We start from the raw sequence: 26,826 nt of genomic DNA, 5'->3' as shown, positions 1-26,826 counted from the left end.
AGACAGAGGGACAGACAGAGGGACAGACAATGACAGACAGAGGGACAGACAGAGGGACAGACAGAGGGACAGACAATGATAGACAATGACAGACAAGGACAGACAGACAGACAAGGACAGACAGACAGACAAGGACAGACAGACAAGGACAGACAGACAATGACAGACAGACAAGGACAGGACAGACAGACAATGACAGACAGACAGACAAGGACAGACAGACAAGGACAGACAGACAAGGACAGACAGACAAGGACAGACAGACAAGGACAGACAGACAGACAAGGACAGACAGACAAGGACAGACAGACAGACAGACAAGGACAGACAGACAAGGACAGGACAGACAATGACAGACAGACAGACAGACAATGACAGACAGACAGACAGACAAACGCCTCCTCAGGTCTACCAATATAAAGGACATTAAAGGCCAACTCCACCATAGACCAATATCCCTATTCTGCCTTCTGAATAGCAAAGTTGATTCTCTCTTCTAGAATTGGCAGTTGAAGAGCCGCTGTCACCAGACATCAATGTTCTCATAGGATAATAATTCCCGGTATTTCCTGTTATTTCCTTCCTTGTGACATTCAAACCCCCGAGACTTCTGTTGGGTGCCGCCATCTTGGATGTGATGTCAGCTGATCCAACAGACTCAGATCTGTCACCCAAGGCAGACCCTCTATACTATTCCCCTTCTCTCCTCCCCTGATAGCGACATAAAACAAGGTTGTGTAGGGAGGTGAGGGATGGAGGAGCTGGGCCAGCAAGGGCGGTCATTTACACAACTCCAGAAAAGAGGATGACGTGGGAGGAGGGGGGAGCTGTGCCAGGGAAATCACAAGTTGAGAGGCACACAGATAGGAAGTGAATGAGAAATCATTTATGGAAAGGAAAGACGCAGCAAATAAGCATTTACCACTCCAACTTTCTATGTTTTCTATGCTTTCACCTGCAGATCTTGAAGTTGGGCACAGGGTCTCTTTAGGAAACATAGCTTCTTACCCCCAGACTGTGACTGGACACTGAAAGTGCAGCAAGAGATTGATGAGGCCGTCTCTCTGCTCTTCTGTGAATTCAGAATACCTGATTGGCTCTTAGTGCTGCCCCTCCCTCTCCCAGTCTGTGCTCTGCTATGCTAAGAGAGGTCCATAAATATTGGGACATTGACACAATTCTAATCTTTTTGGCTCTATACACCACCACAATGAATTTGGAATGAAACAAACAAGATGTGCTTTATCTGCAGACTTTCAGCTTTAATTTGAGGGTATTTACATCCAAATCAGGTGAACGGTGTAGGAATTACAGCAGTTTGTAGATGTGCCGCCCACTTTTTAAGGGACAAAAAGTAATGGGACAGATTAACAATCATCCATCAAACTTTCACTTTTTAATACTTGGTGTCAAATCCTTTGCAATCAATTACAGCCTGAAGTCTGGAACACATAGACATCACCAGATGCTGGGTTTCATCCCTGGTGATGCTCTGCCAGGCCTCTACTGCAACTGTCTTCAGTTCCTGCTTGTTCTTGGGGCATTTTCCCTTCAGTTTTGTCTTCACCAAGTGAAATGCATGCTCAATCGGATTCAGGTCAGGTGATTGACTTGGCCATTGCATAACATTCCACTTCCTTCCCTTAAAAAACTCTTTGGTTGCTTTCGCAGTATGCTTCGGGTCATTGTCCATCTGAACTGTGAAGCTCCGTCCAATGAGTTCTGAAGCATTTTGCTGAATATGAGCAGATAATATTCTCCGAAACACTTCAGAATTCATCCTGCTGCTTTTGTCAGCAGTCACATCATCAATAAATACAAGAGAACCAGTTCCATTGGCAGCCATACATGCCCACACCATGACACTACCACCACCACGCTTCACTGATGAGGTGGTATGCTTGGGATCATGAGCAGTTCCTTTCCTTCTCCATACTCTTCTCTTCCCATCACTCTGGTACAAGTTGATCTTGGTCTCATCTGTCCATAGGATGTTGTTCCAGAACTGTGAAGGCTTTTTTAGATGTTGTTTGGCAAACTCTAATCTGGCCTTCCTGTTTTTGAGGCTCACCAATGGTTTACATCTTGTGGTGAACCCTCTGTATTCACTCTGGTGAAGTCTTCTCTTGATTGTTGACTTTGACACACATACACCGACCTCCTGGGGAGTGTTCTTCATCTGGCCAACTGTTGTGAAGGGTGTTTTCTTCACCAGGGAAAGAATTCTTCGGTCATCCACCACAGTTGTTTTCTGTGGTCTTCCGGGTCTTTTGGTGTTGCTGAGCTCACCGGTGCGTTCTTTCTTTTTAAGGATGTTCCAAACAGTTGATTTGGCCACACCTAATGTTTTTGCTATCTCTCTGATGGGTTTGTTTTGTTTTTTCAGCCTAATGATGGCTTGCTTCACTGATAGTGACAGCTCTTTGGATCTCATATTGAGAGTTGACAGCAACAAATTCCAAATACAAATAGCACACTTGAAATGAACTCTGGACCTTTTATATGCTCCTTGTAAATGGGATAATGAGGGAATAACACACACCTGGCCATGGAACAGCTGAGCAGCCAATTGTCCCATTACTTTTGATCCTTAAAAAGTGGGATGCACATATACAAACTATTGTAATTCCTACACCGTTCACCTGATTTGGATGTAAATACCCTCAAATTAAAGCTGAAAGTCTGCAGATAAAGCACATCTTGTTTGTTTCATTCCAAATTCATTGTGGTGGTGTACAGAGCCAAAAAGATTAGAGTTGTGTTGATGGCCCAATATTTATGGACCTGACTGTATAGATAACAACATGACAGCTGGGACTGGCTAAGCAAATACAACAATTGTTTATAAACATTGTTCAGACAGGAAAAAAAGATCCAAAGTAACATTGTTTATAAACATTGATGAGACGGGAGATACAAAGTAACATTCTCACTTTTGTATCCACCTTTTTTCATAAATCTGCAGATGAATAAATCTCCACCTCTTCCACAATGGTGAGGTGATTGTACAGAGGAGGAGCAGCATTAGATTAATGACTTCTCCTTCTGTCAATTCTTTGAATGCAGTACACCTGATTGGCACTTAGTGCTGCCCCTTTCCTCTCCTAGACCAAGTTCTGCTGCACAGAGAAATGACAACAGCCTGAGAAGGTAAATCCAGGAATTTATATAGTTGAATTTAAAGGGTTAAAAGGAGAGAAGTGAAAGGAAATGAATAAATTCCGATCTCTCCCGTGTCATCGTTTAATGAACATTTCTGGGATTGTTACTTTATTGCTGGAACTGTGTGTGACATGAAAGCTCTGGTTATCGGAGGGTGTCAGGGCGAGGAGGGCGTAGGAGGGCGTAGGAGGGCATCGTCCTGGCCGCCCCTCCTCAATGACTACATGGTGAAATATGGGAACACTGGGAGCTATTGTTCCTTGTAATGACAAACTCCCAGATAATGATTCCTAACTGTTCCGGCTTCCTGCCGCTCCGCTGTGTCCGGAGAGAAGGATGCAATCACCGCTCCGACCTGCACACCGAAACCGCAGGAGAGAAGGACGCAATCACCGCTCCGACCTGCACACCGAAACCGCAGGAGAGAAGGGCGCAATCACCGCTCCGACCTGCACGCCGACACCACAGGAGAGAAGGACGCAATCACCGCTCTGACCTGCACACCGAAACCACAGGAGAGAAGGACACGATCACCGCTCCGACCTGCACGCCGAAACCGCAGGAGAGAAGGACACGATCACCGCTCCGACCTGCACGCCGAAACCACAGGAGAGAAGGACACGATCACCGCTCCAACCTGCACGCCGAAACCGCAGGAGAGAAGGACGCGATCACCGCTCCGACCTGCACGCCGACACCACAGGAGAGAAGGACACAATCACCGCTCCGACCTGCACGCCGAAACCACAGGAGAGAAGGACACAATCACCGCTCCGACCTGCACACCGAAACCACAGGAGAGGACGCGATCACCGCTCCGACCTGCACGCCGAAACCGCAGGAGAGAAGGACGCGATCACCGCTCCGACCTGCACACCGAAACCACAGGAGAGAAGGACACAATCACCGCTCCGACCTGCACGCCGAAACCACAGGAGAGAAGGACGCGATCACCGCTCCGACCTGCACGCCGAAACCGCAGGAGAGAAGGACGCAATCACCGATCCGACCTGCACGCCGAAACCACAGGAGAGAAGGACGCAATCACTGCTCCGACCTGCACACCGAAACCACAGGAGAGGACGCAATCACCGCTCCGACCTGCACGCCGAAACCACAGGAGAGGACGCAATCACCGCTCCGACCTGCACGCCGAAACCGCAGGAGAGAAGGACGCGATCACCGCTCCGACCTGCACACCGAAACCACAGGAGAGAAGGACGCGATCACCGCTCCGACCTGCGCACCGAAACCGCAGGAGAGAAGGACACAATCACCGCTCCGACCTGCACGCCGAAACCGCAGGAGAGAAGGACGCGATCACCGCTCCGACCTGCACGCCGACACCACAGGAGAGAAGGACGCGATCACCGCTCCGACCTGCACGCCGAAACCGCAGGAGAGAAGGACGCAATCACCGATCCGACCTGCACGCCGAAACCGCAGGAGAGAAGGACGCAATCACCGCTCCGACCTGCACGCCGAAACCGCAGGAGAAAAGGACGCAATCACCGCTCCGACCTGCACGCCGAAACCGCAGGAGAGAAGGACGCAATCACCGCTCCGACCTGCACGCCGAAACCGCAGGAGAGAAGGACACAATCACCGCTCCGACCTGCACGCCGAAACCGCAGGAGAGAAGGACGCAATCACCGCTCCGACCTGCACGCCGAAACCGCAGGAGAGAAGGACGCAATCACCGCTCCGACCTGCACGCTGAAACCGCAGGAGAGAAGGACGCAATCACCGCTCCGACCTGCACGCCGAAACCGCAGGAGAGAAGGACCCAATCACCGCTCCGACCTGCACGCCGAAACCGCAGGAGAGAAGGATGCAATCACCGCTCCGATCTGCACGCCGAAACCGCAGGAGAGAAGGACGCAATCACCGCTCCGACCTGCACGCCGAAACCGCAGGAGAGAAGGACGCAATCACCGCCCGACCTGCACGCCGAAACCGCAGGAGAGAAGGACGCAATCACCGCTCCGACCTGCACGCCGAAACCGCAGGAGAGAAGGACGCAATCACCGCTCCGACCTGCACGCCGAAACCGCAGGAGAGAAGGACGCAATCACCGCCCGACCTGCACGCCGAAACCGCAGGAGAGAAGGACGCAATCACCGCTCCGACCTGCACAACAAAACCGCAGGAGGGAAGGATGCAATCACCTCTCCGACCTGCACGCCGAAACCGCAAGAGAGAAGGACGCAATCACCACTCCGACCTGCACGCCGAAACCACAGGAGAGGAGAACGCAATCACCGCTCCGACCTGCGCACCGAAACCGCAGGAGAGAAGGAAGCAATCACCGCTCTGACCTGCACGCCGAAACCGCAGGAGAGAAGGACGCAATCACCGATCCGACCTGCACACCGAAACTGCAGGAGAGAAGGAGGCAATCACCGATCCGACCTGCACACCGAAACCGCAGGAGAGAAGGAAGCAATCACCGCTCCGACCTGCACACCGAAACCGCAGGAGAGAAGGACGCAATCACTGCTCCGACCTGCACGCCGAAACCGAAGGAGAGAAGGACGCAATCACCGCTCTGACCTGCACGCCGAAACCGAAGGAGAGAAGGACGCAATCACCGCTCTGACCTGCACACCGAACCTGCAGGAGAGAAGGACGCAATCACCGCTCCGACCTGCACGCCGAAACCGAAGGAGAGAAGGACGCAATCACCGCTCTGACCTGCACGCCGAAACCGAAGGAGAGAAGGACGCAATCACCGCTCTGACCTGCACACTGAACCTGCAGGAGAGAAGGACGCAATCACCACTCCGACCTGCACACCGAAACCACAGGAGAGAAGGACGCAATCACCGCTCCGACCTGCACGCCGAAACCGAAGGAGAGAAGGACGCAATCACCGCTCCGACCTGCACGACAAAACCGCAGGAGGGAAGGATGCAATCACCGCTCCGACCTGCACACCGAAACTGCAGGAGGGAAGGACGCAATCACCGCTCCGACCTGCACACCGAAACCAAATTCCACCATTGTGGAAGGGGCAGAGACACAAACTACTGCAGGAAATCTCACCATTGTGGGAGGGGCAGAGACACAAACTACTGCAGGAAATCTCACCATTGTGGGAGGGGCAGAGACACAAACTACTGCGGGGAAATCTCACCATTGTGGGAGGGGCAGAGACACAAACTACTGCGGGGAAATCTCACCATTGTGGGAGGGGCAGAGACACAAACTACTGCGGGGAAATCTCACCATTGTGGGAGGGGCAGAGACACAAACTACTGCTGGAGATCTCACCATTGTGGGAGGGGCAGAGACACAAACTACTACAGGAATCTCATCATTGTGGGAGGGGCAGAGACACAAACTAGTACAAGGTACATATTCCATCACCACGCTAAGACAATGTGTGTAATAAAGCTTACTCTTTATGCCAGTCGTAGATCTGATGAATGTTGCCGAACACGATCTTCTCTTTCCCGTTCATGTCATCTGGGGTCCCTTTCTCCTCTATCCGTGGGATAAAGCCCTGTATGGGGGAGGAGGAGAATGAGGATTAACATGACGGTTGTTTTTTAATCAACATTTATTAGAAAACACGTCTAATGTCCCCGTTAAGGTTCATTAGGCGGTAAAGTTGGTAACTGCCCAATCTGTAAAAACTGAAATATTTATTTGCAATGTCTTCTCTTACATACACAACAATGTTTATCGACTTGCAATGTACCTAGGAAATTTGACTACCCCAGGAAGGGTCAATTCCCTAGTACAGCCCCCTCCCTCCTTGCTCAGACTGGGAGAGGGAGGGCTGCTGACATCACATCCAAGATGGCGGCACCCGACAGAAGTCTCAGGGCTTTTGGATTTCTACACAAGGGAGGATTTTACAGGTAAAGCACAAGGCATATGTTAAAACACATATCATGGGAAAATTGTTATTGAAATGAAGGGTCTGACGATGGCAGGGTCTCTTTAAAGCAAACCTGTCATAGAAGAGTTGTATTGGCTTCCTTCAGAACCTGCCAGCGTTTCCAGGAGGTCCCCATTGGCACCCTTCATATTTCTGCCATGACAGTTCCTCCAAGTCAGTGGCACTGCCAGTCTCAGCAGCAGATCAGAGAACACAGAGGATGGTCACTTACCTCTACCACCACCCCCAGATCTTTCACATAATCCTTCTCCGTCTGAACCAACTCGTTTAGGACAAACCTGCAAGAAATGACATCAGAATTATAATTCATACATAGAGGGAGAACCAATGAACGGTCTGCCAGGCCAAGATTAAAGGGAAACAGATTTCCTGATGAAAGGTGAACCCCATCTACATCGTATCCCCCAGTACTTGGCAACCATCCAATCCTAGATCAGGGATGGGAAAGGATTGGGGGGTTCTAGACCTGGGACAGGGAAGTACAGTATCTCACAAAAGTAAGTACACCCCTCAGTCACATTTGTGTAAATCTTTTCTTCTATCTTTTCATGTGACAACACTGAAGAAATGACACTTGTCTACAACGTAAAGTAGTGAGTGTACAGCTTGTATAACAGTGTAAATTTGCTGTCCCCTCAAAATAACTCAACACACAGCCATTAATGTCTAAACCGCTGGCAACAAAAGTCAGTACACCCCTAAGTGAAAATCTCCAAATTGGGCCCAAAGTGTCAATATTTTGTGGGGCCACCATTATTTTCCAGCACTGCCTTAACCCTCTTGGGCATGGAGTTCACCAGAGCTTCACAGGTTACCACTGGAGTCCTCTTCCCCTCCTCCATGATGACATCACAGAGCTGGTGGATGTTAGAGACCTTGTGCTCCTCCACCTTCCGTTTGAGGATGTCCCACAGATGATGAATAGGGTCTTAGGTCTGGAGACATGCTTGGCCAGTCCATCACCTTTACCCTCAGCTTGTTTAGCAAGGCAGTGGTGGTCTTGGAGGTGTGTTTGGGGTGGTTATCATGTTGGAATACTGCCCTGAGGTCCAGTCTCTGAAGGGAAGGGATCATGCTCTACTTCAGTATGTCACAGTACATGTTGGCATTCATGGTTCCCTCAATGATCTGTAGCTCCCCAGTGCCGGCAGGGCTGGAATGAGTGGTGGTGGAATGAGTACTTCCAGCAGGGAAAGGAAGGGAGGTGCTAGAGCCAGAAGAGGGCTGTGTGCACCTATGGGAATGGCATGGCAGTCCCAGACACGCAATGGGACTGTGAGCACTAGACCTCAGGCAGGGCATTACATATGGTAATAAAAGGGAGGTCCTAGACCTGGAATGGGAATTGTAGAAAGGTCAAAAGACCTGGTATGGAGGGGTATGTTGCATGGTGGAAGAGTTTATTAGTTGTAGACAAGAAATTACGCAGCATATAGAGGTAGTGGAGGGACTTACGATTCTAGATCAACAATCATGAAGTGTGTAGATGGGGGTGGTCACTATATCAGAAACTGGGCAATTTAGGGGGATGATGTTGATGGTAGTGGAGAGGATGAATTGTGGGTTCTACATCAGGAATCAGAAGTATGTGGGGAGGTCCAGATCAGGAACTGGGACATTTAGTTGGATGGTAGGGAGTATTGTAGGTTCTAGATCAAAGAACAGACATGTGGGGTGGGGGCAGAGGGGGTAGATCTACAGTAGATCAACAATTAGTCAGTATTTTGGATGATGGAGGGTCTTAATGGTTCTAGATGGTGGGAAGTTTGGAGGTTCTGGAAGCATAAGGTTTGGATACTGGCAGAATTGCTATGCATTAGCGGTTTCTCTGCACAGCTGGTATAACAAAGCCCCCGGGGCCCGGCCGGCACACAACGTCTCCATTGTCTACAGAGGTTATTAGGTTTCTCCTACATAGAAGTCTTTTGTTCCGACGGACGACAATCATCGTAACTAGAAACAAGCTGCTGTGGCACCTACTCCAAATTCCCTGGAAGCATCAATGCCAACTGACCAACCCCAACGTGACGCCCCCACCATGTGCAGAGCACAGGCGTGGGCAGGGGGGAGGCCTGGGGGGGGTTGGGTAGTTCAGGGCGTCCGATAAGAAAGACAAAATAGAATCAAAAATTAAACTCACATTCTTCCTCGGAGAGCCTTCGCCTTCTGCTCCTCCTCGTGGTTCCTGGGTACAGGCATTGGCATCATCCCTTCATTAGAATACCCGTCTGTTACCGAGTTTACCTGAGAGCCCGAGTACGAGCCTCCGTCTATAGTCTGGGCAGAGATGGAAGAAATATAGATTGAGACCCTGAGAAGCCATTATTAACCCTCCAACCTCCAGAACAGAAATAATCACATATCACCAGAACACTGGACACCGACCAAGCACAGGAACGAAGGACTGGGAGGAAAAGGACAGACACTAGAACCAGCCAATCAGAAGCCAGCTTAAAACAACCAATCAGTAAATACAAAGTACAAAATACATTTATATTTATAGAACTTGCAGAGCTCTGCGCTCCCAGTCCTGGAAAAGATGATAAAAATTACGACACGCACTTCGGAGATTCAACCATCACTGCTCCTCTGTCACATGGTGGAGCTCGAGTGTGAAATCGTACAACTAAATAAAGTTATCTCAGCCCCAATCAGAGTGTTGCTGCAATCCCAGAAATCTGACCAATGCAGCGAGATCTGCTGGAACTATGTGCCAATGTGGAGCGCCAACCTACAAGTTGCACGTTGAGTTCCTGGGTCTGTACACATGCTGTGCCCATTATGAGGGGTTCCCACCATCCCTGTGCTGAGTTCCCGGGTCTGTACACACGCTGTGCCCATTATGAGGGGTTCCCACCATCCCTGTGCTGAGTTCCCGGGTCTGTACACCCGCTGTGCCCATTATGAGGGGTTCACACCATCCCTGTGCTGAGTTCCCGGGTCTGTATACCTGCTGTGCCCATTATGAGGGGTTCCCACCATCCCTGTGCTGAGTTCCCGGGTCTGTACACCCGCTGTGCCCATTATGAGGGGTTCCCACCATCCCTGTGCTGAGTTCCCGGATCTGTACACCCGCTGTGCCCATTATGAGGGGTTCCCACCATCCCTGTGCTGAGTTCCTGGGTCTGTACACCCGCTGTGCCCATTATGAGGGGTTCCCACCATCCCTGTGCTGAGTTCCCGGATCTGTACACCCGCTGTGCCCATTATGAGGGGTTCCCACCATCAACATACATAAAAAAGAATGAGCAACTTATTGCAGGGAGATCTCATTGCTGGAGTCTATGGGGGTTGAAGAAGCCATCATGTGACCTGGCCTAGAAGATTCCATTTAGAGATAAAATATGAGTTTTAGCTGGACTGATTTGTGTGATTTATTCTGATGCCGGTCCAATTACACCAGCAGGAAACACATTTACAAGACTAAATCTTTACCAAGACAAACAATAAAAGACACATAGAGAACATGGACAAATCTAAAAAAAGGAAAATAATTTGGAAGATCAGACTGTGATGCCCAAAGCCAACTGCATGGTCTGAAAAGCAGAATTAGACCCGCCCCCGAGCAACCGGATTGAGCCCAAGAAGAGCTGTGATTGGCATGGCTATCCTGGCACTTACCATTTTGTTCCGGACCAGGTTCTCAATTGCACTGACCAGTTCGGCCGCACTGGGGACCTCGCCCGAGCTCTGACGGGCCACAAGTAAGGAGGGCTGCAGGCCGTAGATGTGTGGAGGGAAAGCAGGTTAGCGGGTGCCAGGGAGGAGGAAGCAGCACGTTGCCAGGCGGGAGACACAGAGGGATTATGGGGGAAGAAAGGGTGAGAGAGATTAGTTAGAGGCTAAAAGGTCACCTCACCCATCAGAAGACATCACACCGCTGCCATACAACCATACCCATCTATCCATAAAATGATCACAATGCCGTGCTCTCACTCGCAGCCAAGCAACTCAGCGCATTGTCTCACCCACCGCACTGTCCAACTGCCATTGCATAAACCCCACCAACCTCACTGTCCCAGTGCCATCCACTGCAATGTCCAATTGCCATTGAGCAACTCCCACCCACCTCACTGTGCAACTGCCATCCACTGCGCTATCCAACTTCCATCCAACAACTCCCGCCCACCTCACTGTGCAACTGCCATCCACTCCATTGTCCAACTGCCATTGAGCAACTCCCACCCATTGCGCTGTCCAATTATCATCATTTAAATCTCCCACCCACCTCACTGTGCCTTCTAAGTGTAGCAGTTGAGACATGTAATGAATTAAAATCATAAAGTGAACACTCACAAACGAGCGATATAAAACAGCATAGATATCGGTGTCATCTGCGCCGTCCCGGGAACTGCCTGGTGTCGCTGGCCGGAATGTCCGTGTATCTGTCCTTTCTCCGGTTACACTGGTGGAGCCCAGAACTCCCGGAAAGCTGGGACAAGGATCGGCGGTGCACAGGAACACGGCAGGGTGTCGGCGTGGATGACACCAATATCTATGCTGTTTTATATCGCTTGTTTGTGGGTGTTCCCGTTATGATTTTAATTCATTAAATGTCACAACTACTATACTTAGAAGGCGCTACTTTGTTCCTGTTTTTTATGTTCCAGAGTTTCTTCTATCTGTAAGCTGGCAGCCTTCTTGGGATAAGCATTCCTAACAGTCTTACATGGACTATATGTCATGGACTTGAACACTTGTCCTATTTACTGTTCCCATTCCCATATTTATCTTTGTATAGCCTCATCCAGAGTGCGCCAAATTACCCAATTTTTCGTACCTCACTGTGCAACTGCCTTCCACTGCGCTGTCCAACTGCCATTGAGCAATTCCCACCCACTGCACTGTCCAACTGCCATTGAGCAACTCCTACCCACTGAGCTGTCCAACTGCCATTGAGCAACTCCCACCCACTGCGCTGTCCAACTGCCATTGAGCAACTCCCACCCACTGCACTGTCCAACTGCCATTGAGCAACTCCTACCCACTGCGCTGTCCAACTGCCATTGAGCAACTCCTACCCACTGCGCTGTCCAACTGCCATTGAGCAACTCCTACCCACTGCGCTGTCCAACTGCCATTGAGCAACTCCCACCCACTGCGCTGTCCAACTGCCATTGAGCAACTCCCACCCACTGCGCTGTCCAACTGCCATTGAGAAACTTCCACCCACTGCGGTGTCCAACTGCCACTGAACAGCTGCCAGCATGCCATATAATGCCCCACAGACTCTGCTAATTAATTCCCAGCATGCTCTGCAGAATACTGCTCCGCAGACACTTCCAAGCAACATCCACAACGCTCCGCAGCATTCGTCAAACACACAATTAGAGGCACAAGCAGATCTTGCTGAAAGATTGTTTTGCAAGTCATGTGACAGCGTGTCCCTTGCAATATTACAGAGTGTAGGAGCCAATGATAGAGCAGTATTAAGCATTGAAAGCAGAGTAAGATCGATCGTTTAGATTTGTGTTATATGTTGCTGATATTCCTTTTAATTGCAGGTTCCATAGTTCAGGTTGCAGGTATATTGGCGGGGGAGGGTATGGGGCAGCGGGAGGTATATAAAAGACACACAGTACAATCCTATATATTCTCGGGTCACTCCGGGGCTGACCTGTGGGTGGGATCATTCACTGACCTCATCTGAGTTCATCTTTTATTGTGGTGCTAAAATATCAAAAACCTGAATCTATACTATACATAAAATACAGTAATTCAAATAAATAATATCATTGCCAGCCTGCCAGGGTCCAATAATATAAATGATCTGTGCCCAACTATAAACATAATAATCCATAAATAGAGTCCATTCATAAACATAATACTATAGTAATGGAGTCAATTCATGAACTGTATTCAACCAGTAAAATAATCAATAAACACGATCCATTCATAAACAGAATAATCAATAATCAGGGTCCATTCATAAACAGGGTCCATCCATAACCAGGGTCCATGCATAAACAGGGTCCATTCATAAACATGGTCCATTCATAAACAGAATAATCCATAAACAGGGTCCATTCATAAACAGTGTTCAACCAGAAACATAATCCATAAACAGGTTCCATCCATAAACACGGTCCATTCATGAACAGAATAATCCATAAATAGAGTCCATTCATAAACATAATACTATAGTAATGGAGTCAATTCACGAACTATATCCAACCAGTAAAATAATCAATAAACACGGTCCATCCATAAACAGGGTCCATCCATAAACACGGTCCATTCATAAACAGAATAATCCATAAACAGGGTCCATTCATAAACAGAAAAATCAATAAAGAGGGTCCATTCATAAACAGTGTTCAACCAGAAACATAATCCATAAACAGGTTCCATCCATAAACACGGTCCATTCATAAACACGGTCCATTCATAAACACGGTCCATTCATAAACAGAATAATCCATAAACAGGGTCCATCCCGAAAACAAGGAACCATCCATAAAACAGAATTATCCATAAACAGGGTCCATTCATAAACATGATAATACATTAACGGGGTCCATTCATGAACTGTATTCAACCAGTACCATAATCCATAAACACAGTCCATTTATAAATCGAATAATCTGTGAACCTGGTCCATTCATAAACAGCATTGAACCAGAAACATAATCCATAAACAGGAACATAATCCATAAACACGGTCCATTCATAAATACAGTCTATTCATAAAAAGAAAAATCCATAAACAGTTTTCAACTATAAATTTACCAACCCATGAATGGATTCCATTTATAAACATAACGATACGTCGGTATAACGGACATGATGAAGGGACGGTGTCCTCGGAATGATTACATTGTTATATTTATGGATGGACACGGATCATATTGAAGGACACGGGTCATATTGAAGGACACGGATCATATTATAGGACACGGATCATATTGAAGGACACGGGTCATATTGAAGGACACGGATCATATTGAAGGACACGGATCATATTGAAGGACACGGATCATATTGAAGGACACGGATCATATTGAAGGACACGGATCATATTGAAGGACACGGATCATATTGATGGACACGGATCATATTGAAGGACACGGATCATATTGAAGGACACGGATCATATTGAAGGACACGGATCATATTGAAGGACACGGATCATATTGAAGGACACGGATCATATTGAAGGACACGGACAATGATATTATTAATCTGGATGAACTCTCATTGTACTCTTTAGATGTTATTGATCGTTTAGAAGGTTCCCTGTATATTGTAAAGCGCTGTGCACACTGCTGGTACTTTATCAATCCTGTATAATAATAATAATATTTTTATTTGGTTTTGGGGAGCGGAATATTCATTTTATATTATTTATTTTGCTGCCCTCTGATTACAGGGGGAGGAGCCTTCCGATAATTCTTATCTATCCAGGGCTGAGCCGCACACAGCCGGTGAGTCAGGAAGATGAAGAACCAGCAGATTTGGTTTCCATGGGCTCAGCATTTATAAACACCTCCGGTAACCCCGCCGGTGTCTGCACCGTCATCAGGGCAGAACATTCCAGAAGAGGCCAATCACATCCTCCCAACCAGAAGGGTCTCCGGCCTGAAGGCTCGTTCACACCAAAGGCCGTTCAGTGCGTTCCGGAGCAGTCAACAAAAGTAGAACGCGCTGCCATTTTTCACATTGAAAACGTACCAGAAATACACGTCATGAATTGAGATGAAGGACAATAGAGGGGAAAATGCACCGAAAGAGACGCCAAAAAAAACCATTTTAAACACACCGGAATGCATCAAAAACGCATCATAAACGCACACGCAGAAACGCATCTGCAGAACGCAGAAATTGTCACGTGAACCGGCCCTTAAAGGGAATCTCCAAGCCTTTAAAAACTGGTTCTTCAAGAGTACTAAAGGTGCCAAAGCCACCGTACTACAATATTTATTTAACAAACAATAAATACCGTAATAAATAAAATCATAAATATAATAAACAAAAATAAATTTAAAAAAATAAAAATAAAAAATAAAATAAAAATATAATAAATAATAATACATGTATTTAATAAACAAATGAGCAAAACAATAATAAAAATAAAAAAAATCCTATTAGATTAATTTACTGTTTGGCAGTGCCATTGTATTTAGGCAGCCAAAGCACTGGAGATTCCTCCATCCACGTTTAGCGTGGTTGGGGGGGGGGGGATCGACTGATTTTGGCTCGTGCCGTGTATGCGTATTTTAATGTGCGAAGATCAGAGAAGAAGCACACTAGGGTACAACTTGTTACCTGCAGTCTTGAACCTGCCCACTACCGTCCCTAAAGAAAAGTAATTTACAAACCAGCAGCACTAGTTTATTAGCAGTAAATGAGAGCGGTAACCCCTAAAATCAGCGATCAGTTTCTATTAAAATTATAAATATTGATCTGCTGGGACTTCCTACCGACCAATATGCAGGGAAAACGGAGAAAAATATCAATACAGTGATTGATGGCATGAAAACCTGTATCCTTCAGGACAGGGGGGGGCAATGTTTCTAGAGGGGGGAATCCTTTGTTATTTTTTGATCTGTTCTGTGGCAGACGGTGTCAGCAGTAGAGTGATGGGGAAAGAGCATTATGCTGCTCATACACCTTGCAATGATGTGCAATCTGATTGTATAATCTGCCAACAACTCTCTGTATTCGGGTTGCACCGATACCGGTAAGCATTTTTACACAGGTATCAGTACTCGTGCAAATGCTCCGATACCTGAAACCGATATTTTCAGGCTCAGTTCATTCAGCTGGATTCCTACAGTGACAGCTGGAATGTAAAAAAAAAAAAGCCAGCAATTATTGGATTGTTAAGGAGTGGGGCCGCTGCGTCATTAACAACCGATGACTAATTCAGCTGTCAGTGGGGTTCCCCCCGTCGACAGCTGAAGTGTAAAGTCCTGGCAATTGGAGTTGTCAAAAAAAAACGCCGGGCAATGTTTATCAACATCACTCAGCTGCTAAAACAGGAAGATTAAAAAAATACATTGTTTCTTTTTGTATCTTTCTGTTCATTCATCTACAGATCAAAGGGATGAACTTCTATCTGCAGATGAAGTCAGTTTTAAGCAACCTTGTAAAGTAAAAAAAAAAAAAAAAATGTTTTTGTTTCTTACTAAATGTTTCTCTGTTTAACCCCTTATTAACTCCTTATTTACACTAATCAACCTTAATTAACCTCTTCAGCCCCAGAAGGCTTACCCCCCTTAATGACCAGGCCATTTTTTGCGATACGGCACTGCGTTACTTTAACTGATAACTGCGCGGTCCTGCAATGCTGTACCCAAATAAAATTTATGTTCTTTTTTTCCCACAAGTAGAGCTTTCTTTTGGTGGCATTTGATCACCTCTGCAGTTTTTATTTTTTGCGATATAAACACAAAAATACTGACAATTTTGAAAAAAAATTTAATATTTTTTTTTACCTTATGCTTTAAGACATTCCCAATAAAGAAAATATTAAAAAATCGAATATATTCATAAATTTAGGCCAATATGTATTCTGCTACATATTTTTGGTAAAAAAAAAAATCCCAATAAGCGTATATTTATTGGTTGACGCAAAAGGTATACTGTCTACAAACTATGGGATAGATTTATGACATTTATTTATTTATCGTTTTTACTAGTAATGGCGGCGATCAGCGATTTTTAGCGGGACTGCGACATTGCGGTGGACAAATCTAACACTAAGCCCAGGTTCACAATGCTGCGGGTAAGAAATTGTGCGAGTTCAGCTGAACTTGCATGATTTCATACCGGCAACGCAGTCCGACTTTGACAGACATCTGTGCGGGTCCCTGCACAGATATCTTTTCAGATCGCCCCGGAAGTCGGGAATCGGTGCGGTTCTGCAAAGTCGGCACCGCGCCGATTCGGACAGTGCCATTGCCAGCAATAGCTGCTGATTTGGACAAATCGGCCCAATGTGAACTGGGGCTAAGTGACACCAATACAGTGATCAGTGCTATAAAAAAAATGCACTGTCACTGTACTAATGACACTGGCAGGGAAGGGGTTAACACCATGGGTGATCAAAGGGTTAAATGTGTTCCCTGGGAGTGCTTTCTAACTGTGTGTGGGAGGTACTTGTATTGGGGGAAGATAGAGATCTGTGTTCCTGCTTAGACGAGAAACACAAGATCTCCATCTTCCCCTGTCACAGAGGTTTACATAGGCAGACCGTTATTTTTGCCTCTCCAGAGAACTATCGCGGGGTGTCGGCGAGTATCGGGTCCGCCAGACCCGCTGATTGGCACCCGCTGTGTCCAATCACAGCGTGACCGGGTCGCAGACGGCGTGCGCGTGCCCAAGACCCAGTGCATGACATCACGTACAGGTACCTGATTTGGCGCAGGAGGGCCGCCCTGCCGCAGTATATCTGCGTGGGGTGGTCCAGAAGGGGTTAAACTCCTTATTCTCCTCCATTTAATTATTTATTTCCTGCTGATTCTTTTTTTTCTCACTTCTATTTTCTATAGTCTCACTGAATATTTAAAACTTTTTTTTGTTGGCTTTGTTCGTTAATGTTTTTTTTTTTACACCTTTAACATATATTTACGCGTTTCACATTGAACAAAGCACAAAATTGAAAAAAAAAAAAAATGTATTTCATTTGAAAATAATAATGATCTGTAAAAAACGTTTTAATGTGCTGTAAACAAAACAGTTGCGGCAGGTATTGGCGAGTACTAAAAAAAAAAAAAAAAAAAAAAAAGTATCAGAACTGCCGAAAAAATTGTTTGTTTTCGTTTCATTAATTTTTTGTTTTTTCGTAAATTCGGAATTTGAAAATCTGGAAATTCGAAAATAAGAAAATCCAAAGTAACAACTAATAACTAAATAATAACTAACTAATAATAACTAAACTATTAAATTATAGGTATTGGAAATTCCTTTCAAATTTGGCTGTTAGTGAACGTAAGGAAAATGAATTTATCCGAAGTTACGAATTATCCGAAATAACGAATGTCACAACTAAACAAACGAAATGGAACAAGTTAATAATAAATAATAATAATAAAAAGTAATTACGTTCCATGCGTTTGGAATCGTTACGTTCACTAACAGCCAAATTTGAAAGGAAATTCCAATTCCTATAATAGTTTAGTTATTATTAGTTATTTATTCAGATTTTCAAATTTTTGAGTTTTAGAATTCTCGTTCTTTTGAATTTTTGGATTTTCATTCTTAGTTTCGGATTTTCGAATTGCTGAATTTACGAATTTTCAAATTTTCACATTTCAGAATTTTCAAATTAATAATAATAATAATAATAATGAATAATTATTTCCGAATATTTGAAATTCCGAATATTCGAAATAATTAAACGGGTGTTCGTTAATTCAGATATTTCCGATTTCATTTATTCGTGGAAATTCATTAAAAACGAATTGGGAACGAAACGAATTGCACACGTCTAATCGGTACTCATAAAAAAAAAAATTGGTATCGGTGTATCCCCACCATGTATTATACAAACGGCAGGCGGAATAGAGATTGTACAATCAGATTGTAATTCGGAATGGCTCATTCAGCAGTGAAATGGGGATCACCTAATCTCAGTACCTTGTCGTCGGGCACCGGCACCGGCTCGTTGTCGAAGATCTTCATGGGCGGCGGTAGCGGAGTGTGAGAGTCGTCATCCGCCTCCTCGTCCCAACCTTTCTTGCCCTTCTGAAAAAAATAAACACGGTGACAACGAATCCGGGGGGCAGATTTCTGTGCCAATCCCCCCCCCCCACCCAAACCGACTTGAAATCAGCCTCTCACAGTCCCTGTACAGCACAGCTCAGACTGGGGGGAGGGAGAAGCAGCACCTGGAGTCAATGAGGCGTGCTGCAGGAGCAAGGAAAAAACTGCACGAGGTGCAAACTGCAGTGCTCTCTATATGCCCACTGATTGGAGGAGACAGCAGAGTGACAGAGAGATGAGCTCATCAGATGATCTTTGCTGCTTCTCCTTTCACTGTTCAGTCACAGGGGGGGGGGGGGGGGGATATGATCTATAGGTGTTACCTTACTGTATCAGGTCTCCTGCCCTGCCAGACGGGACTGTGCTGTGTAAATCACAGGACCGGATGGCCATCCCATATTCATTTTATATATATATATATATATATATATATATATATACACACACACACACACATATACACAGGGCCGTCTTTAATATTTATTGGACCCTGGGAAAACATTGGGCCCTCCTGAATCTACGTATCAACTATTTGCAGGCGGGGGGGGGGGGGGGGCTCAAGGGGCAGCTGCTTTGGTCCCCACAACAATGACTGGGCCCGAGCCAGCTGCCCCTTTTGCCCCGTGTTAAAGGCAGCCCTGTGTATATATATATATATATATATATATATATATATATATATATTTTTTTTTTTTTTTTCATTTATGTATATAGCTTATTTTTTCTGGGGTTCAGTCTTAAAAGCTTTTTCTTTCCAAGTTGAAATGTAAAAAAAAAAAAAAAAAAAAAGAAGAATTGCGGTCGCACCTCGTCGGCGCTGTCGCCCTGTGGGGTGGTGTCGTCGTTGGCCCGCGGGGAGCCCAGGTTGCGCCCCTCCCTCTTCTTCTGCTTCTTGATGTTGCTCTCGGCCTTGCCGCTGTTGAGCCGCCTGACGGGGCTGGTCAGCCACTTCTTCAGGGTGTTGGTGGAGCGTTTGGGCCCCGGGGAGCTGGAGATGGAGTTCAGGGAGGACTGCGGCTGCAGGTTGGCCACCGAGTCGGTCTTGCCTCCGTTTTCTCCCGTGATGGAAAAAGCATCTGGAAGAAAGAAAGATAAGAAGGTCACATGCGGCGCTCTGCGTGCAGCTTCTATATTTTCAATGACACGACACAGAAATGGGCGGTTCCTCGTCTCAGGCACTCGCCTGGTTGGCCAGTTCAGGAAACGTGTTTCGTACAGTTTGGGTTTTGAGGCCAATCATCAGTCCAGGCGGAAATGTCATTGTTCTTATGACATTGAGGAGGTGACCCAATTCCCCTCTCCATGCAAACAAAAGGCCCTGATAAGCTGCTGGTAGCAGAGCTAAGCCCGGGGCCCTCATTGGACCGTGCCAGGGGACACACAGGCTGCCAATCAATGCTTTCCACTGACGCTTGTCATTAAACCCTAATGGGCAGAAATCAGCAAATCACATCGCTGATCAATACTGAGCACAGCGAGACGAGACAGGATCAATGGAGCTCAGACTACACAGACAGCTACAGCATAACTCCCAACCAATCAGAGGCTAGGGAACTACAAGTACAAAGTAGAAACACAATCCCCACCATAGTCTATTATACATTTATATAGCTCTGACATATACCGCAGTGCTGTACAGAGAACACTGAGGCAGTCACATCAGTCTCTGTACCAGAAGAGCTTACACTCTAATGTCCCCTCCCCCACAGTCACATCAGTCTCTGTACAGAGGAGCTTACACTCTAATGTCCCCTCCCCCACAGTCACATCAGTCTCTGCACCAGAGGAGCTTACACTCTAATGTCCCCTCCCCCACAGTCACATCAGTCTCTGTACAGAGGAGCTTACACTCTAATGTCCCCTCCCCCACAGTCACATCAGTCTCTGTACAGAGGAGCTTACACTCTAATGTCCCCTCCCCCACAGTCACATCAGTCTCTATACAGAGGAGCTTACACTCTAATGTCCCATCCCCCACAGTCACATCAGTCTCTATACAGAGGAGCTTACACTCTAATGTCCCCTCCCCCCACAGTCACATCAGTCTCTGTACAGAGGAGCTTACACTCTAATGTCCCCTCCCCCACAGTCACATCAGTCTCTATACAGAGGAGCTTACACTCTAATGTCCCCTCCCCCCACAGTCACATCAGTCTCTATACAGAGGAGCTTACACTCTAATGTCCCCTCCCCCCACAGTCACATCAGTCTCTATACAGAGGAGCTTACACTCTAATGTCCCCTCCCCCACAGTCACATCAGTCTCTATACAGAGGAGCTTACACTCTAATGTCCCCTCCCCCACAGTCACATCGGTCTCTGTACCAGAGGAGCTTACACTCTAATGTCCCCTCCCCCACAGTCACATCAGTCTCTATACAGAGGAGCTTACACTCTAATGTCCCCTCCCCCCACAGTCACATCAGTCTCTGTACAGAGGAGCTTACACTCTAATGTCCCCTCCCCCCACAGTCACATCAGTCTCTATACAGAGGAGCTTACACTCTATTGTCCCCTCCCCCACAGTCACATCAGTCTCTATACAGAGGAGCTTACACTCTAATGTCCCCTCCCCCACAGTCACATCAGTCTCTATACAGAGGAGCTTACACTCTAATGTCCCCTCCCCCACAGTCACATCGGTCTCTGTACCAGAGGAGCTTACACTCTAATGTCCCCTCCCCCACAGTCACATCAGTCTCTATACAGAGGAGCTTACACTCTAATGTCCCCTCCCCCCACAGTCACATCAGTCTCTGTACAGAGGAGCTTACACTCTAATGTCCCCTCCCCCCACAGTCACATCAGTCTCTATACAGAGGAGCTTACACTCTAATGTCCCCTCCCCCACAGTCACATCAGTCTCTGTGCCAGAGGAGCTTACACTCTAATGTCCCCTCCCCCCACAGTCACATCAGTCTCTGTACCAGAGGAGCTTACACTCTAATGTCCCCTCCCCCACAGTCACATCAGTCTCTATACAGAGGAGCTTACACTCTATTGTCCCCTCCCCCACAGTCACATCAGTCTCTATACAGAGGAGCTTACACTCTAATGTCCCCTCCCCCACAGTCACACGCTATTATTATTATACATTTATATAGCTCTGACATATACCGCAGTGCTGTACAGAGATCACTGAGCCGGTCCTTCCAGCACAGGCTTTCTTTAATGTATTGGGCCCAATGGCAGTTTATTGCAGTTCTAACAAGATTTAAGGATTGTCCAATCAGAAGGCGGCGTTGTGCATGTTAATCGATGACAAGATGAAATGTAAATATTTATTATGATTTTATATTTGTATTTTATGGGGAAGAATTTCGGTGGAATTATTCCAGCAGGAAATGTACACCCCCCCCTTCCTGCCCCCCCAATGCCTGAAGTAGAACAGAGGGGCGATTTAATGGTGTGCGCAGCTCCCGGGATAAGGCGGCTTTTGTGTGCCGTCCCCACAGGGCAGCCAGATAAGGGGCCCCGGACTGTGTGACACGGGGCCCGGGACTGAGGCCTGCGGATGAAAGGCCCACTGTCCCATCCCCCCCCCCCCCGCACAGCGCTGATACCCAATTACCATTATGTAAAATAATTACTCCCATCATTTCTTTATTGTACAAAGTTCAAGGGGAAGTGTCCATCTATTACAGATACAAAGTATCCGTTTTATGGAAATCTCTTATCTCTGTGTTCATGTTTTATACATCTTGTTACTAAGTGTACAGAGGAGACGCCATGACACCCCCATACAGACCACACAGTGACTGCGCTTTACTGTTCCACAGGAAACAATGAGATCCCCGACCAATCATTTCACCAACAAGACATTCATTGCTCCGCCCACCTCTACATTCATTGGGCCAAACCAAATTTGGTGAAAATAAGGCACACCCTGCAAGACACATGGACTGCGCAGTTTCCTCTAACGTTAGACTTCACAGAGATTCCTTAAGTGGGTGCAACAGTGGCGGCTGGTGCTCGATTTATTTTGGGGGGCATTAAACGAACCAACCACCCCCCCTCCCGGTCAGTCCACCAGTCAAACACACCCCCCACTTTGGTGGGTCCAACCTGACAGTCCAAATCCCTTTCCCCCCTGCTTCTCCTCCTCGGTGGCTTCCCCCTGCTTCTCCTCCTCCGTGGCTTCCCCCTGCTTCTCCTCCTCGGCGGCTTCCCCCTGCTTCTCCTCCTCGGCGGCTTCCCCCTGCTTCTCCCCCTCGGCGGCTTCCCCCTGCTTCTCCCCCTCGGCGGCTTCCCCCTGCTTCTCCCCCTCGGCGGCTTCCCCCTGCTTCTCCCCCTCGGCGGCTTCCCCCTGCTTCTCCCCCTCGGCGGCTTCCCCCTGCTTCTCCCCCTCGGCGGCTTCCCCCTGCTTCTCCTCCTCGGCGGCTTCCCCCTGCTTCTCCTCCTCGGCGGCTTCCCCCTGCTTCTCCTCCTCGGCGGCTTCCCCCTGCTTCTCCCCCTCGGCGGCTTCCCCCTGCTTCTCCCCCTCGGCGGCTTCCCCCTGCTTCTCCCCCTCGGCGGCTTCCCCCTGCTTCTCCCCCTCGGCGGCTTCCCCCTGCTTCTCCCCCTCGGCGGCTTCCCCCTGCTTCTCCCCCTCGGCGGCTTCCCCCTGCTTCTCCTCCTCGGCGGCTTCCCCCTGCTTCTCCCCCTCGGCGGCTTCCCCCTGCTTCTCCCCCTCGGCGGCTTCCCCCTGCTTCTCCCCCTCGGCGGCTTCCCCCTGCTTCTCCCCCTCGGCGGCTTCCCCCTGCTTCTCCTCCTCGGCGGCTTCCCCCTGCTTCTCCTCCTCGGTGGCTTCCCCCTGCTTCTCCTCCTCCGTGGCTTCCCCCTGCTTCTCCCCCTCGGCGGCTTCCCCCTGCTTCTCCTCCTCGGTGGCTTCCCCCTGCTTCTCCTCCTCCGTGGCTTCCCCCTGCTTCTCCCCCTCGGCGGCTTCCCCCTGCTTCTCCCCCTCGGCGGCTTCCCCCTGCTTCTCCCCCTCGGCGGCTTCCCCCTGCTTCTCCCCCTCGGCGGCTTCCCCCTGCTTCTCCTCCTCGGCGGCTTCCCCCTGCTTCTCCCCCTCGGCGGCTTCCCCCTGCTTCTCCCCCTCGGCGGCTTCCCCCTGCTTCTCCCCCTCGGCGGCTTCCCCCTGCTTCTCCCCCTCGGCGGCTTCCCCCTGCTTCTCCTCCTCGGCGGCTTCCCCCTGCTTCTCCCCCTCGGCGGCTTCCCCCTGCTTCTCCTCCTCGGCGGCTTCCCCCTGCTTCTCCTCCTCGGCGGCTTCCCCCTGCTTCTCCTCCTCGGCGGCTTCCCCCTGCTTCTCCTCCTCGGCGGCTTCCCCCTGCTTCTCCTCCTCGGCGGCTTCTCCCTGCTTCTCCCCCTCGGCGGCCAATATGGTCTTTTCTCCTCTCGACCAATCAGGTCTTAACACCCGCTGTCTGATTTTCCAGGACGAGAATCAGGAAGACAAAAATGAATATTAATTTGCTATTGTCACACAACTGGGTGTGCTCGGGGCACAGTGTTCTGCGCCCCGAGAACACCCTTTTTTTAAGCCAATTAGAGCCTCAGGCTCCAATCATGTGCTTCAAAAAAAAAAAAAAAAGAAAACATTGAAATCAATGCGTCCGGTGCCCTGCATGTAGATCAGGGGTCGGGCGCATGGATTAGGGTGGCAGGCCCCTGCGCCCCTAATGGAGCGGCCGCCACTGGGTTGTAAAGGAAGAAGGTGCATTCTGTGCATTAACCACTCCAGCCCTGCAAGAATTTACCCCCTTAATGACCAGGCCATTTTTTTGGGATACGGCACTTTGTTGCTTTATCTGACAATTGCGCGGTCGCGCGACGCTGTACCCAAACACAATTGACATCCTTTTTTTTTCCCCACAAATAGAGCTTTATTTTGGTGGTATTTGATCACCGCTGCGGTTTTTATTTTTTGCGCTATAAACAAAAAAAGACCAACAATTTTGAAAAAATTTGACAATTTTTTACTTTTTGCTATAATAAATATCCCCCAAAAAATATATAAAAAGAAAACGAATTTCTTCATCGGTTTAGGCCGATATGTATTCTTCTACATATTTTTGGTAAAAAACAAAATACAACAAAATAGGGAATAGATTTATAGGATTTTTATTATTATTATTTTTTTTTACTAGTAATAGCGGTGATCTGCGATTTTAATTGGGACTGCGACATTGCGGCCAACAGATCGGACACTTTTCACACTATTTTGAGACCATTGACATTTATACAGCGATCAGAGCTATAAATAGCCATTGATTACTGTATAAATGTCACTGGCAGAGAAGGGATTAACACTAGGGGGCGATCAAGGGATTAAATGTGTTACCTGGGGAGTGATTCTAACTGTGGGGGGGATGGGACTGCCTGGGGGAGGAGACCGATTGTTGTTCCTAAGCAGTAGGAACAGAAGATCGCTCTCCTCACCCCAGACAGAACGTAGATCTGTCGGTGTACATTGACAGATCTCCGTTCTCTCTTTCTCAGGAGCAATCGTGGGTAGCCGCCGGCCACGCGCACGAGGCTAGTACGTCACGCGGCGGGTGTGGCCCTATACTCCCTAAAACGCCCACCGTACAGCTACGGCGATTCACGCAGGAGTGCCATTCTGCTGCCAGCGAGCGGTCGGCAAGCAGTTGTGTGCAGCAGCCCCCCCCCCCAATACTTACCCGAGTCCCATCTCTGTCCAGCAACGTCCACGAGTCCCTCGACCATCCAGGACTCTCCCTCCTGATTGGCTGAAACACAGCAGCAGCGCCTTTGGCTCCCGTTGCTGTCAATCAAAGCCAGTTAGCCAATCAGGAGAGAGAGGGGGCGGAGCCAAACCAGGGCTCCACGTCTGAATTGACACAGGGAGCTGTGACTCGGCTCGGGTGCCCCCCCCCATAGCAAGCTGCTAGCTGCGGGGGCACTCGACAGGAGGAAGGGGCCAGGAGAGCAGAAGAGGCAGCCGAGAAGTGGAGGATCTGGGCTGCTCTGTGCCAAAAAATTAAACAGAGCGACAGGGCTGGCCCAAGACATTGTGCTTCCTGGGTCCAAGAATGAAATGCTGAACCCCCCCCCAAAAAAGAAAAAAAAAAAAAAGAAAACCTACCACCAAAAGGCCCTCACATCCATTATTTTATATCATGATAATAAAACTAAAATTAAATCTATCAGGAAGTCAGATTTACATGGAACAAACAGCACCTTGATTATATGACATAGTATTATGTTCAATTCCAAGGGGTGGGCTAGGGCAGTATAGAGGCAGGCTAGGGCAGTATATAGACAGGCTAGGGCAGAATATAGACAGGCTAGGGCAGAATATAGAAAGGCTAGGGCAGAATATAGGCAGGCTAGGGCAGTATATAGGCAGGCTAGGGCAGTATATAGGCAGGCTAGGGCAGTATATAGGCAGGCTAGGGCAGAATATAGACAGGCTAGGGCAGAATATAGACAGGCTAGGGCAGAATATGGACAGGCTAGGGCAGAGTATATGGACAGGCTAGGGCAGAGTATATGGACAGGCTAGGGCAGTATATAGAAAGGCTAGGGCAGAATATAGGCAGGCTAGGGCAGTATATAGGCAGGCTAGGGCAGTATATAGGCAGGCTAGGGCAGTATATAGGCAGGCTAGGGCAGTATATAGACAGGCTAGGGCAGAATATAGACAGGCTAGGGCAGAATATAGACAGGCTAGGGCAGAGTATATGGACAGGCTAGGGCAGAGTATATGGACAGGCTAGGGCAGAGTATATGGACAGGCTAGGGCAGTATATGGACAGGCTAGGGCAGTATATAGACAGGCTAGGGCAGTATATAGACAGGCTAGGGCAGTATATGGACAGGCTAGGGCAGTATATGGACAGGCTAGGGCAGTATATAGACAGGCTAGGGCAGTATATAGACAGGCTAGGGCAGTATATGGACAGGCTAGGGCAGTATATGAACAGGCTAGAGCAGTATATGGACAGGCTAGAGCAGTATATGGACAGGCTAGGGCAGTATATGAACAGGCTAGGGCAGTATATGGACAGGCTAGGGCAGTATATGGACAGGCTAGGGCAGTATATAGACAG

At 48.1% G+C, this 26,826-nt stretch overlaps 1 protein-coding gene across 1 annotated transcript in view; it reads right to left on the bottom strand.

The window, feature by feature from the left end:
* Positions 1–26,826, bottom strand: part of KALRN (kalirin RhoGEF kinase) — a 231,188-nt gene that overhangs the window by 77,747 nt on the left and 126,615 nt on the right. The window contains 6 exon segments of the mRNA XM_073634491.1: positions 6,564–6,667; positions 7,281–7,347; positions 9,210–9,346; positions 10,691–10,783; positions 18,650–18,757; positions 19,583–19,851. Coding sequence (XP_073490592.1) covers positions 6,564–6,667; positions 7,281–7,347; positions 9,210–9,346; positions 10,691–10,783; positions 18,650–18,757; positions 19,583–19,851 — 778 coding nt within the window.

The sequence above is a fragment of the Aquarana catesbeiana genome, linkage group LG06, assembly GCF_042186555.1.
Source record: "Aquarana catesbeiana isolate 2022-GZ linkage group LG06, ASM4218655v1, whole genome shotgun sequence".
Taxonomy (NCBI): domain Eukaryota; kingdom Metazoa; phylum Chordata; class Amphibia; order Anura; family Ranidae; genus Aquarana; species Aquarana catesbeiana.
This window is presented reverse-complemented; position numbering and strand designations above follow the sequence as displayed.